Here is a 15,444-nt window from a genome sequence, read left to right as displayed (position 1 = left end):
CTTCAGTAGCTTCACTAAATCTGCTTTTGTGTTTGGCCATATGTCACATAATCTGTTTGAGCCACAGTTATTTCATTCCTAAAATGAATTTAATCATGTCTGTCTATCTGAAGGGAGTACTGTAAGGAACAAGCAAGAGTAAATATGTATAAGTGTTTTTGTTCAAAGTGATATATATACACACACATACAAATACATACGTATATATAGTCTAGAAATGTATTATTATTACAGTCTATGCAGGTCTTGGTTTAATTTTTTGATAATACTATCTGTAGATCGCTACTCAAACATTCCTCTCTATGTTTCCCATTGGTTCATTGGTCAGGGATGTTTTCAGGGTGCCCACTATTTGTATTGCTTGATGAATTCCAGATCTGGAGAGTGATAAAAACAAGCTTCTGAATCTTTCCAATGTGTGGAGTACAAACAGTGGTGCATCTCTGGACCTTTCCCACTCCATCACTGCATATGTAAATGGCTCTTGGTGTATTTCATTAGAGCTTCAATAAGTGTGTTTGGAACTTTAAATAATTAGGAAATTGAAAAGACTACATACCTGGATGGTAATCAGTAAAATGTCTAAGGCTGTCGGCTCCTCAGGTGTTGACAGAGACTTCCTCTGGCTTTGCAGCTTTGAGATCTGCATCCATTTGCCATTAAAAAATGAATAGAGCATCTCCACCTCTCTGATGGTGACTATGAGGATATTTCCATGCCGGTCTTTAATGGGCTCGTAGTAAACTCTTCCCAGGTTGTGTGTTCCAAGTAAATTCTAGAAACAAAGAGATTTCTGGTAGCGTAGATGATATGCAAACAAAGCAACATAACTGCAACAAAAGACACTGTGAATAATTACATGATGTTTCTGACTTAAGCCTAGAATATGTGGCATGATAGAAATGTACTTAACAGAAGCTCAAAGAAAATGTCTTCACCATAAGCCTGCAAAGATTATAGCAAGAGGCACAAAAATTATGTTTTTTTAAGCAAATTCAATATCTGTAAATATCTCTTACCCACATAGACACACCAGCACATAAACCTCGGTTACCAGCACTTGAAGAGAATCCCAGATGTTTTAAAGAAAAATGCCTGATATTTCAAATATGCTACTTGTGGAGTTTTCAAGAGATCTACAGTAAGCTGGTATGAAGTGGGGTTGTTTAAAATGAAGAAGTGAATTGACAATGTAGCACATTGTACAGGCCCCCAAATGACTACACATTCCCTTCAAGATACTTTAATTGGGAGATTGGCCTGATTCAACTTATCTGCATTTCAGGGAGTTTTGTTTATTTAAAACTTTGTTAAAATTGTTTGTCAACTGAGGCAGACAATACTTTTAGAAAAGCAGGAAGGGAAGTATGCCACATTAAATGTAAAGGGGCCCAGGTAGATGTTATTAAAATAAACAATTTCACAAATATGAGCATTTGAAGAGCACCTAGAACACTGGATGAATAGGATAAAATACCCTTTTACTCTGAATAGCTATGGTTTTTTAAAATTGCAACTCATCTCAGGGCTTCTAGCTGTTATTTTTGTGAGCTTACATAAATGCTGATGAGATAACCTGTTAACAGGAGAGCAAACGTAGAACTGGAATTTGTAAAAGTAACAAGGATGACCTAAAAATGAATGAGGCAGCTATTTAGTATCCACATCTTCAAAAGCACTGGACTGTCCCCTCACAGGTAATTTTTTTTTTTTTTTAATTCACAAGGACAAGATACGTAAAGAAGAAATTTCATAAATAATTATTGACATATAAAAATGCATTTGGCAAGATTACTGTTTTTAAAAATGGCCTAATCACTCAGTCAGATTATTTCCTTCCAATAATTGACTTCTAAATCATGGAGAAGTAATTAAGTAAGGCTTTTAATCCAGCCCTCTGTAGGACTCCAGTTTTATATAAAACAGTTTGCTGCAAAGTAATACTGGCCAATAGCAGTGGTATGCCGGTAAACTGGCTGTCAAAAAAAAGGGAGGAGGGCTGACTTACAGTATATGCCGATTTCTGTGGTGTAAATACTACCCCCATAGGGCGATTTCAAGCTACTAAGTGTTTGACAATAGGCTTTCAAAATTCCTGAATATTTAACAGGTGGCTGTCTTGAGTCAGTACAAGTTGGCTCTAGCACACCACTGCTGTTAAGCCTTTAGTTATATGGTGTTGAATTTCAGGGTTGGCTGCTGTTTGTTAACTCTTAGACTTCTGAAAAAGTATTTACTCTCTTTGGCCTTGAGTCTCATCATCTAAAATTAAAGGTCTTTACAGTTCAGATATCCCTTATTCTAATCCTTATCTCGTATAGTGTTTGGGGGGATAACTCAAGCGATGCATGAGAAAGTATTTTGTAAACTCTCAAGTTTGATACAAGTAGAGTATGGGCTTTCTTTACTGCTTTAATTGGAATCTCACCCTGACTTACACTTACTCATTTTCAGGACTCGGCCCAGGTTTCACCTTCTCTGGGAGGACTCTCCCAGCTCTCGGGTAGAATTTACCATCTTCTCTTTTGTCTCCTGTTGCTTCCTGTACAAATTTGTATCTTAGCATGACTCTGGCCTTCCTGAATATTGATGCATATGTTATGAGATCATGGTTGTTTCATTACTGTGTCTCTGGGTTCCTTGTACAGTGCCTGGAACATAGTACGAACTCAATAACTTTTTGTCGACCGAATTAAAATATCATCATTAGGACGCTGGAAAATATAACTCACTTTGGACCAAAGCTGGTGGGTAGACATTGAATGAGGTGGTAATTTTATTTAAGCAGAGTTGTTATCAGTAGTTCACTGTTACCTTTGGATATGATGACTAATGGACTGAACAAGAAAGCGCTTAAAAGTCTTCCTGAAAATCTTTATTGACATCAAATTGGGTTGGATAGCTAGCGCTGGGAAGCACCCAATTTAAAAGCAGAATGTCCTTGTGAAAATAAATTGCAATTATGTTTCAAGGGGGCAAATTTGAGGTTCTTTAGAGCCTAAAGGAAAAACATACTGTGTTAATACCTGTCATGCTTTGCAATCAAGGTTGGGAGATCTGGGAACCTACAAGGTAAAGAGGAGTAAAAGTCACCTGATGGCTCACAGAAATGCATCTAGGTTATAACCAGAACAAATCACAGGACTGTCAATAAGCCCTAGACAGATGCACAATAGAGATCTTTAGTCAGTTTGGGACGGCATGGGAAGTTAAAGGAAGTCCAGAGTAGAGATATGAAGGCCTGGAAAAGAAGAGTAAAAATTTGGGGAAACCTTTTCCCCACCTGGAAAAATTAAAAAGACATAGTAATCATAAATTGTTACCCGGTTTTTTACTCACTAACACTCATTTCTAAAAGTTATGGAGGAGGAAAGTTTAATGTAACCTAATCTATAATGTCAGATTATTACTGTATTTTGAGGATAAGGAATTTAGATACCTCTTAATGTAAGAGCAATGTATACTTCTGCCTCTTGGGGCCTCTGTCATTTTCCTAAGAGTAGGAAAAACTATGTGGGGTCTTGGCCATTTACACAAGCTTTCTTATTTTATTTTTATCCAAATGCTGACAGATACTTGTCTCATCTCTTGCCTAGATAATATTAATCACTTAATTCATACTTTACCTTCTTTCAAATAAATGTAAGTCCACTTCTAAATAGGTTCCAAATGATGCAGAATAGAATTAACATTTTCTTTTTTAACTATAATATGGATAATTTCTTTTATTTAAAATTTTTGTTTGCTTTTGTAAATGAACACAATAAGTGAAGTATTAGAAAGAATGCAGGGTTTGGAGTTATACAGATTTGGATTCATATCCAGACTCTGTTACAATTTCCTATTTGTGTGACCTTTTTAGCCCTCAGTTTTATCATCTGTTAAATTAATATCAATAATAATACTTTCCCATCAAGATATGGTAAAGATGAAACGAAATACTGTTTGTAAAGCACTTTGCACAGTGCCTGGCATCTATTCTGTTAAATAAATGAAGTGTTGTTTCATGATTATTATTTATCATTATGTATTAAGGGACCTCACTATTGAGCAGAAACTGGAAAATAAATCACAAGATGCATAGTGGTTGTTATGGACTGTAATGAAGTAAGTCAAGGTGCTGTGGAAACAGAAGAGGGGGAGAAAGATGGTGATGAAGGCCTTTTTGTGTCATGATAAAATGGGCCACTCTTGAAAGAGTATGAGTAAGGGAATGACTTGGTCAGAATCTTTTGTCAGCTACTCTGGCAGAAGTGTGGAGAATGGATTGGAGGGTGTTAAGACTGGAAGCAGGAGGGTGACTTTGGAGGCTTTTGATGTTAATTGGAGCAATCAGGCAGTGGTAGTGATGCTGGAAAGGGGAGGAGAGTAAAGTGAGATATACAGGAGGTGAATCAACAGAAATTACCTGTGGCCGATGCCAATCAAGCTATTTAAGAATGCATTTTAACTTTCCTAGGAACGTTGTAAAAATGTTAGATTAGTAATAAAGAGACCTAAAATATTAAGTGAGCATCAGTTTACCCCAATTAATTTTTCTTCCTCTTCTGAAAAGTGTTTCTGTGCCTTGTCTCCCCCACCTGCAAAAGGTGGTTTCAGTATTTCTAGACATTTTCATTTTGATGAACAGCAAACAGTTTAGGCAATAGGTCCTATAAAAAAAGCTGAAAGTGACTCCTGTGATTTAGGCAGGCAAACAAATGTGAAGGAGAGAAGGGAATTCATAACAGTGCTCTGGCCTTTGATGAGTACGATAAGGGGTAACTATTTATTGAGTACTAAGGTGCTAGTCACCATGCAGGGTTGGAGAGCTATCCAGGTGGCAACTATGGTAATGAGGTACATTTCTGTGACCCTTTTCTCTTTGGCTAGATAAGGTTCTCTTAAGTGTGATCTTTGGGGTACAGGGGTTGGATTGACAAGTACATTTATTTATCCAACCAGTATTTAACTGAAGATCTGCCACATGCCACACATGGAGGATGTAGTGGTAACCAAGATAGGTACATTCCTTGAACTCAGGGACTCATGGTCCAAGTGGGTCACTAACCAAATAAGGATACAAATAATTAACTAATGGGATTATGATCACCATTCTGAATGAAGAATTCAAGGTACTATGAGAGTGATTCACTTAATCAGGAGATCAGAGAAAGGATCCCTGAGAAAGTATAACGATTAAGCTGTGATCTGAAGGATATGTAGGAATTAGCAAGGCAAAGAGGTAGAAGAGCAGTATTCGAAGTAGAGAAAAAAGTATGTGAGCTAGCAAAGGAGACTTGGAAAGACAGGCCAGAAATTTGGGAAAAATCTGGAAATTATGGAGTCATGGAAGCCAAGGAATGTGGCAGTTTGAAAAAGGAGAGTGGGACCAGGTGTATCAAATGCTGCTGGGATGTCAATTGTGAAGAGGATTTAAAAATGTCCACTAGATTTAGTGAAACTGAAGTCATTGGCAGGGATGGATCTAGGTTTTGTAGGGGCCTGTGCCATGTAATTTTGTTTTAAGACAAAGAATGCAAAATTACAAATATAAAAATTATGTGTAAAACTGAATATTTATTTAGAATGACAAAGGAAGTCTTTCCAAATACTGGAGTATTTGGAACTCCTGGTCACTTTGCCCCCTGAGATTTCCTTAGGCAGTTTACTAGAAATGCTCCCAGATTGCAACCCAACTTCCCCTCTCTACCTAAAATAATCTATGACTCCCACTCACAGGGGCTCATGCAAGTGAGGGGCCCTAAAGCCCAAGCTTTATGAACATCATCTACCTCTAATTGCTGGTGGCCTGAGAGGGCAGTTTAGTAAGCATGATGGTAGCAAAAGTCAGGAAGAAGGCTGAGAACTAAATGGAAAGTGAGGAAGTAAATGGAGGAGAATGTAGGCAGCTGTTTCAAGAAGTTTGGGCGAAAGAAAGAGAAAAGAGAGAGTTTGGTAGCTGAAAGGGCATGTGGGAGTAAGAGGAATTTGAGGGGAGGTTAAACTGGAGACACCTGTTTAAATAAGATGGGAGGGAAGAACTGGGATCCAGAGCACCTGTGGTGGGAGAAGCCTTTGGTAAGAGAAGTGAGATTTAACTGTTGGGATAAGAGGGAAGAAAGAGAAAGTCAATGTAATGAGGCTTTTAAATTTGGTGATATAATTCGCTTGTTTTCTTAGTGAATTATACAGTGAAGTCATCACCTGAGGTGGGGATGGGGAAAGTTTGGGGAAAGGGAAAGGATGTGAGAGAATGAAGAAGGGTTTAAATAGCTGCCTTATAGTTTGGGAAAATGCATTTAGTAGAGAAATGGAATGTGATCACTAGGTAACATTCCATGTGGGAATTGTAGTAATGAATTTAACATAAAACCAGTCAAATCCCCCTTTCTTGTGATTTTTCTATAGCAATGTGCAACTACTCCAGTATAGACTTGTTGGATTCATCCAGGCTTGGGATTTTTCCAAATAGATAATATGGAGGGAGACAGTAGCCAGAAATTTAGAATATTTTCAAGGGAATGATTATGATGGGCCAAGGAATCTAAGCTAGACAAGGAGGGAAATTACTTCAGAAGGGGGCAGATGTATTATGAAAAGTAGTGGGGCCAATACATTGGGGGCCAAGGAAATCCAAGAGCTCTTGCAATGTGAGTAGGTAAGTAGGGAACACTGACCATCGTGGCTTCCCTCTGGCCCCTCAGCATCTAACTGCACCGGCAGCCTGATCCTTCTCGTGTTACTGATAGCAGATGAAAGTATCCTAGGAAGCCACAAATAAACATACAATCAAGAGCCCCATTTGAAATCCTAAAGTAGTTCAGTCTGCGATCCAAGCATATCTGGTCTGTATGGTGGGCTAATGGGAGACTCCAATAAGGGATCTGAGCCTCCTGGGAAAGAACTTTATTCTAATGGAGGAGCAGTTCGAGGTACAGCAGATTGGTCCAACTCAAGCTGGTCAGTGATGAGATGAAGGGGTACTTTGCATTCAGCACAGTAAATCATGGCCCAGGTCCAAGACCTTTTTTCTTGAGTTGAAGGAGAAGATTCTGCAGTCAAGAGTGATTTGCTATTTGCTAAAATACCTGAGGCCACTGAGGACACAAGGAAGTAAACCGCTTAGGTAATGGAGTATAGCACAGAAGGGGTAAGAGTTACTTTTTAGAATTATCATAGCAACACAATAATTATTATTATTGCGGGAAGTCAAATTATTATTATGTGGGTCAAGGACTGAAGTTCCTCTAATTGCAGGTAGGGAGTAGAGCCACAGAAATATTTTTTTGTTTGTTATTATGACCCTATTTTTATGCCTTGGCTGGGATGGCCTGGCCAAATACAGCTTACATAGGTTCCTGTTATGCATATTTCTGGGGTTGATGTAACTGATAGCTTTGTAGGTAGATACCCATTACTGTTAAAGGCTTGGACACCTCTTAAAGTCCCCAATTCTATGTAGCAGGGAATACCAGAAAACAATGAAAGGAAAACCCAGAAGATCTTTGTTAGAATTCAGTGTCATTTCTAGGGGGAACTCTGTAACCTACAAAGATTCTTGTAGGGCTGGAGTGAAGGGTTAAAGAAGTACAAATTAGTAGTTGATAGCTGGGCACAGGGGTGGTGAGCATGGCAGAGGGAATGCAGTTAGCATTAATATGACGGCTAGGTGGAGGGCCAGGGGAGGGAGGGAGCCATTGGGGGATCGTTTTATGAACTATATAGATGTCTAAGCAATGTACTGTATACTTGAAACTAATTTAAATAAATAAATTTAAAAAAGATTCTTGTAGGGATTAGGGACCTGATTAGGTTAATAGTATGGAAGGATGAATAAATTCAGGATTAAAGGTAAACTTTTAAGAGGCTTTTTGTTTTGGTTTGTTTTAAGTAAGCAAAAATATATGCAAATGTCTGTGCTTTACCAAAACCATCAAGTCAGGAAACACCTCAAAATATCTGCTGTCTCTTTCTCCATCTCCATACACTCATAAATGCACAGGATGCCAGAACTGCAAGCATTCTTCAGCAATCTAGTCAAATTCCTCTTATTTTGCAAGTGATAAAACTGAGGCCCAGAAAGGAGAAATGAGTTGATTTACTAATATCGAATCCAGAACTCAAGTCTCCTCACTCCTTGTTTAGGAGGATACTCCTAGACTCTTCGAGAGAGACCCCTGCTTCTCTTCCAGAAGACTTCCAAAAGCACAGTTTCCCTACATGAGCAGGTGTGCAGCTCAAACTGTCTGAGAAGCCTTCATGTGTCTAGGGATCTGAAAGAGGAAGGAGCCCACCCTTTCCTTTCCAAGTGGGGTTGGGACTGAACTGCCCAAGTTTTTCTCAAATTTTTGTGGAGGTCTGGGTTGAAACCTGGCCCCTCACCTGTAGCTGGGCTGTCGCTGCAAGCATCTTCTGCCGAGTTTGCAGTACTGTGGATGAGGACATGGAGATAGGTACGCTTTGCCTCAACCACCTTATATCTTCCCACATACAAGACAGCTGCAAAAGAAGTCACGAGGTCATATCATCGTCCAAGCCAGTACATGATTTAGGTTGTGGCATCAAAGCACAGCAGGGAGAAGGAAACCTGACCCCTGATGTTTGTTCTCCAGTCCATTTTCAGATACATGCGAAACAACTTTTTGATCTCTGTCCAATTGGAAAAAGATCTGAATGTTAATGAAACAGTCAGATCCACATTTTAGTCTTTGCCACATGATCCCATAACTCAGAGTAGTGAAGACATAATCTGACAGGATGCAAGCTTCTTCGCTTTGAAAATATAGCATAGACGATATTTTGGCATTTTGTATGACATAGGACATCTCAGGGCTGAAAGAAACCTTTGAGATAATTTACTCCCACCCCAAAACTTTGATCACTGTAGACCCCTCAACTAAGGTTTCAAGAGATTTATATGCAGTAACATTGGTGCAAAGTGGATGAAAATGAAATCAGAACTCAGTATACCTTTGTGAACCACAGAAAATCTTGTGTAATGGAACTGGTGTGAGAGTCATCTATTTCAACAATCGGTATTTGATCTTCGTTGGTGACTAACATGTTGTCTTTGTAATAAAATATAACAGCTATGTAGAGTCCCCTAAAAAGAAAAAGGAAAATAAAAATTGTCCTCAACCGCCTTCCTCTACCAAGCCTGAATCATGGAAAAAAAATATTTTTGGACATGAAAAAGATAATTCACAATAGAACCAGGAGCATATTCTTGCTATGTATGAAAAGTTTACTAAACTAGAACTCAGAGAAATTACCATCTTGTTTAAATTCTCAGGAGAAAGTGAACTTCATATTTTTAAATGTGATATACATTTATTTATCTAAAATTTTAAAATTATAGTTAGCATACAGTATTATATGAGTTTCAGGTATATATAACATAGTTATTCAACATTTATGTAATTTATGAAATGATCACCATGATAAATTTAGCAACCGTCTGTTACCATACAAAGTTATTATGATACTATTGATTATATTTTCTATGCTGTACTATTACTCAGCTATAAAAGAAATGAAATCTTGCCATTTGCAACAACATGAGACCTAGAAGGTATGCTAAGTGAAATAAGTCAGACATAGAAGGACAAATACTGTGTGATCTCACTTATATATGGAATTTAAAAAAACAAAACAAAAACAGCAACAGACTCACAGAAACAGAGATCAACTAATGGCTACCAGAGGAGTGGGGAGTGGGGGTGGAGGGATGGGCGAACAAGGTAAAGGGGAATGAGAGGTATGAATTTCATATTCTTTTAATAACAGAAACATTTTCTACCAAGTTACCACTCAGAACCAAAAACAGCTGATTCCTGAGAAGTTAAGACTTCCTGGAAAAACTACATAGGACTCACCGTTTCAAGGTCTTCACAAACTTGTTTGAGGAATGGAATAGGTGTTTCAGGCTCCTTGAGACTGACTGCTTGCGGCCCGTGGTTTGTAATTTAGAACTTTCTGGAACACAGAAAAAATACTGTATAAATTCCCTTGGCAGAACAACACTCCCAGTGCCTTCTTCCCTTTCTCCCCTGTCCCCTCAGTGTCACTTCCTCAGTTTCACGTAGGGAGTCAGCACATTCGTTCCTACAAGAAGCTTTTGTATCTTGATATGCCAGTGGTTAACTCCTCAAAAATGTTAGAGATAAGTGACATTTATAACTTCAGGGGAAACTACTTAGGTGTTTTGTTTATCTTCTACATAACAGTGATTTATTATAAAATGAGATAAAAAGAAACGGAATCAATTCTGTTGCCCTCCCCGCATCTCTCCACATTGCCTTTTAATATTTATACACTTCTCCATGTTGGCAAATCTCTTCTTATTACTCTACATATTTCATTAATTCTTTAAATTATGAAATTGATATAAGCACATTACAGAAAATCTGGAGAACAGAAAAAAAGAAGAAAACTTCACCTATTTCATCCTGCCTCTTTAGTACACCACTGGTAGAATTCTGGGAAAGTTTTTCCCAGTGTATTTGTTGGCTTACAAAAATAGTTTTAGGCATAGGTATGATTACGATCTTTATTATTCAGAAGAAGAAACTGAGACAGAAAGATTAAGTGGATCATCTAAGATAAAAAAAAAAAAATCCAGTACCTGGAGAAACTGAGACATTTTTTCACTGAGTAAGTATTTATTGGGACACTACTATGTGCAAGGTCCTGTGGCTTATAGTGGTGAGAAAATCATCCATTGCATCTGTTCAACTCTTCTGTTTACAACCTGGAGCTCTTTCTGATAAAACAGTGCTCCATGGAGCTGAAGTAGATGATCACTGATTTCTGTTCTCATCTTAAATGCAATGAAGGGAAGCTGAGGTTGTTGGGGTCATCATCAAGCTCCCGATAGACATGTCACGGGATGAGAACTGGTCCAGATCAGTTCTGTTAGGCATGGACTCCCGTGTGATAGCCCATGGCTCAGGCCAAGTGTGGCTCTGCCCATGATATTACAGGAGCAGTTGTGAATGAGCTGACTGACACAAGCATTCTTGCCAGCTTTAAGCTTGTGCTGGTAATGGTTGTTCCTGGCAGAACAAAGTAAAAGCATTTTTTTCTGACTTGAACATGAATTTGGCTGGTCATATCCTGCTTGAAAATTATGCTGCTGGGACTTCCGGTTAAAGGCAGCATATTGAACATATTCATTACATACCACTCTCTCCCAAAACTTCACTAAAAAGATTTTTTTAAAAATCTATAAAGTCAAAGACATAAATCTTTAAAGACAAAGAGATGGAAAAGGAGACAAAAGCAAGTGAATTTGGGTAGCTGGAAAGCAGATGGACAGATGGATTTAGCAGACTTGAGGAAGATGAATCCTAAGCCAGCAGTGGAGAAAGCTGAGAAGTAACCTGACTCACCCCTTGGGCACCATATACTGTTGAAAGTGGGGAGTGAATGTGGAGCTAAAATTGGGGGGATGTATTGAAGTCTGTTTAAAAAGCAGTTAAACTTCTATGTATCCTCCCCTACTCAGCAGAGGTGGACAAATATCCCTCCCGCACTCTAGAAGAAAGCTTGTGGCTTATCCTCTGGAGAATGTAAAAACATCTCTGGAGTAGGAGACATGGGTACAGTTAAAAATAAGGGGAAGAGGTGGCATGTACTCAGGTTAATTAAATGAAAGTTTCCATATAGAATATTTCCTCATTGGGCTCTTGGAACACTGGTACTCAAACACTTATACCCTCTAGGCAGGACTCTGGAAGACACTTCTCTGGAAACTCTGACTGGACTAAGAGAATACACCTAAAGATTCTGACATTGGCTTCATTGCTTTCCTAAAGATAAGGCCATGCCAGATCATCTGACAATGAAGCCTGTAAATAAAGTGCCCCGTCCATGTGTTCAGAGCTTCCCAACAGCTATTGAATTCCTTTCTCTTAGATCTGAGCAAACATCCAAGGATCACCAGGCTGCTGTGAAAAGCAAGTAACAAGAAAAGCCAAAAACAAACAAAAGGCAATTTAGAGGAGAGACTATGCTGAGAAAAGAAAATATAAAATGAAACAAAACCTATCATTAATAATAGCCTGAGAGATGAAAAAAAGACATTGTGTTCTTGTAAAAAAAGATAGCAGTCTGTAAGAGAAACATTTAGAGCACAAAAGCAAGCACTCACGATTAAAATATACATTATCGAAGTCTGAAAAACCCAATAGAAAACCTAGAAAATAAAGTTGGGAAAATTTCCAGATAAGTAGAGCAAAAAGACATGAAGATGGAAAGCAGGAGCGGGGCGGGGAAGAAAAAAGAAAAGGGCTAGTCTATGAGGTTCAACGTTTGAATAAGAGTTTTTGTACTAGAGCAGAGTAAAGAAGGGAAAGAAATAATTAAAGAAATAATTTAAGAAAATATTTTGTAATTGAAGGGTATATATTTCTATCTTGTCAAGTATGTAGCATAGCGAACAAAAATAGAGCCACATGAAGGCACATAACAGTGAAATTTTAGAATACAGATGTTAAAAAGAAAACTTAAAACCTTCAAAAGTAGTAGAAAAAAATGTTTCATATAAAACTTTTGGAATCAGAATGGCATCAGACTTCTCAGCACTGAGAGGTTGAAGACAATGAAGAAATGCCTTCAAAGTCGGAAGGAGAACTATTTCAACGGAGAATTCTATACTTATCCAAACCCTTAAATAAGTGTTAAGTAGAGTAAATACATCTTTAGACATTCAGTGTGTCCAGAAATTAGCTCCCAGGTATCCTCTCGAGAAGCTACTAGAGGAAAGGCTCCACCAAAAAAATGAGAGACTAACCCAAGAAAAAGGAAGACATGGGATGAAAAAGAAGAAATCTAATACTGGGGAGTGAGAAGAAGAGTCTTCAATATGGTGGTGAAAGGAGACCCTAGGGTGACAGCTGTGCACCAGACAGGAAGCAGCCAGTAACCAGCCCAGGTTGAAGGTCAGAGGGCTCCATGAGAAGTTTCTTTAACAAGATGCAGTTGAAACAATACTAATGTATCTGATTGTATTGAGAGAAAATCAATACGATTGGAGAATAGGTTTGGGATTAATTACTTAAAACCACACAGAAAAATAAGAAAATATAATAAAAGATGATTAACTGTAGGGAAGACAAAAAGTTATCCAGGAAAGAAAAATAATAGAATTTACATGATCATTATAATGTAACAGATATGGACCTTTAAAATTATGAATATATTGTGAAGATAAGGGGGTAGGAAATGTATGTGCATATAAGAGGGTAGATAGGGTAAAAAAGAAAATCATTATCTTCCTTAGTGAGATAATGCTTATAATCAAAAAAAATTAAAGAATTAGCAATATAAACATTGTATTTAGAGATATGGAGAAAATATCTAAAGAATTGGCTGAGAGAATTGAGCCTTTGCGGGGTAGAAAATGGAGAATGGAAGAAATTGCTTTTTTTAAATAATAAAACTCTTTTAAGTGCTTTACTTATTTTAAACCATTCAACCATTAACAATGGCTGACAGGTATATATAATTCTAATCTGCATTTTACAGGCGAGCAAAGTGAGGTATAGAAAGGGTAGGCAACTTGCTTAAGGTGATACAACTAGTAAATGTCCAGCCTGGATTTGACCCCAGGTAGTCTAGCTTCAGACTGTTATCACATATAACTTAAATAAAAATGAAAATTAAGCTAAACAAATTAGACTACAAAATAAAAAGAGAAAAATGTGAAATGCTACTACCAGTTGGGAAAGGAGCCCGTGCAAATGTTAAACATTCCATGTCTCCTTCACTTTGGGCACATGGTAGAATTTCACTTCTTGAAGCCCTTGTGGTTGGGTGGGGCCCTGTGACTATTTTTGCCCAATGAGTTTTGAGTGTAAATTATATATAAAGCCTTCCCCATATGAGACAGACCTTCAGGAATTTCTTTTCTTTTTCCCATGGGTGCTGGCAAATATTTCTAGAAAAAGGATGATGACAACATAGAAAGACAATCTCAGCTGACCAGTGGTAGATACAGCATATGGGAGAAATAAATATTTTGGGGGACATTTGATTAGTGCAGAATGATATCACCCAGCTTGACTGATACAAAGTCTTAACTCACATTTATCCTAAAAACTGTGGCTTCTTTTCTGCCTCTGCTTAATTCAGGGCTCTGGATCAATTGTTCATTTTCTGGACTCTGAATGCAGTAGGTCTTTAGCTTTTAAGTGCCTGGAGCATAGGGAGTTTATTTTATTCATACTGGTATGTCTAGCACCTGACACATAATAGGCAGTGTTTTAATTAATGTTTGCCAGTTGAAAAATGGATGTTAGTGAAATTCAATTCTATTGGTTACTGCTTTGATGAACACAATTGGCTTCTTTACAGTTCGTTATGAATGTCAGGGCATTTACCTTACGAACAATAAAGGCTGCTCAACATCTCCACTGAATTTTCTTCCCAGTACTGAACATGCAGATAGCTGCAGCCAAAATACAGAAATTAATGTGCGTTTTGGTAACTCCCATGTAGGGCTTTGGTAGGAGAGAGACGTTTTATTATTATGTCTGCATTTGAAATATGCTGTGTATTTATTGAGTACTCCAGGTCATGACAATGGAGTCAATGATTACACTTTGATCCTGGAACATATCAGTAAAGTACTGAGGATGAAGAATACCCCATTCTTCATCTGAAAGAATAATGGAAGAAAAATAAGCTAGAATTTGCAAAGTGCCTATATTATGCCAGTTGAGTTTAATCCATAACCTAATTTAATTCTCATAACAATCCTGAAAGATAAATACTATTTTATAGATATTTTCTGATAGGCAAGGTATGACTCACAGGTTAAATGCTTTTCTCAAGGACACATGACTAGTAAGTGGTAGAACTAGGACTTGAAATTATTTTTTTATATTTATAAAATTTTTAAAGGTTTCTCTCTTCAGTAAACCACGTAGTATCTCAATTGAGTATTTTAAATAACAGATTTATAGTTTTTATATGCAGTACTAAATGATCCATCATTTATTATTTTAGAATTAAAGATATTTATGTTAAGTTATTTTAGAATCATTTTTTGTGAGGTCATTTCTTTCATCCTGGCATATTATAAGTCAACATTTCCCAAAGTTTGTGTCTTGGAACACTAATTATCTGAAAAATGTTTTACAATGGCCAAATAAATTTGGAAAAGGCTTGCTTAACCAAATTTAAAATGTCTCTTTATTAGAGTCTTTAACATTTTAATGTCTATTTTACTCTTTTAAGGGAGGAATATATAATGCACCATTTTCTAAACTTACTTGACCAGAGACTTTTTAACTGAACATCCTATAGGACTTACTGTTCTTTGGAACACATTTCGGGTACTGTTTATGTGTCCAGAGCACATTTCAATATAAAAAATATTCCTCCTTTTTGGGAAGTTCTACCTGATGTCTTACTTAAATCTTTCCTTATATCGTATGTATATTTACATCCCTGGGGCGG

The 15,444-nt window shown here is 37.5% G+C and overlaps 1 protein-coding gene across 1 annotated transcript in view; it reads right to left on the bottom strand.

Annotated features, from left to right (window-relative positions):
* ANKFN1 (ankyrin repeat and fibronectin type III domain containing 1) overlaps positions 1-15,444 on the bottom strand; it is a 318,100-nt gene that overhangs the window by 42,709 nt on the left and 259,947 nt on the right. Inside the window, exons 11-14 of the mRNA XM_039885708.1 lie at positions 9,858-9,957; positions 8,953-9,085; positions 8,365-8,481; positions 560-775 (exon numbers count right to left, since the gene is read on the bottom strand). Coding sequence (XP_039741642.1) covers positions 560-775; positions 8,365-8,481; positions 8,953-9,085; positions 9,858-9,957 — 566 coding nt within the window. The remainder of the gene's footprint in view (positions 1-559; positions 776-8,364; positions 8,482-8,952; positions 9,086-9,857; positions 9,958-15,444) is intronic.

Source organism: Pteropus medius, unplaced genomic scaffold (assembly GCF_902729225.1).
Source record: "Pteropus medius unplaced genomic scaffold, Ma_sr-lr_union100, whole genome shotgun sequence".
In the NCBI taxonomy this organism is placed as follows: domain Eukaryota; kingdom Metazoa; phylum Chordata; class Mammalia; order Chiroptera; family Pteropodidae; genus Pteropus; species Pteropus medius.
This window is presented reverse-complemented; position numbering and strand designations above follow the sequence as displayed.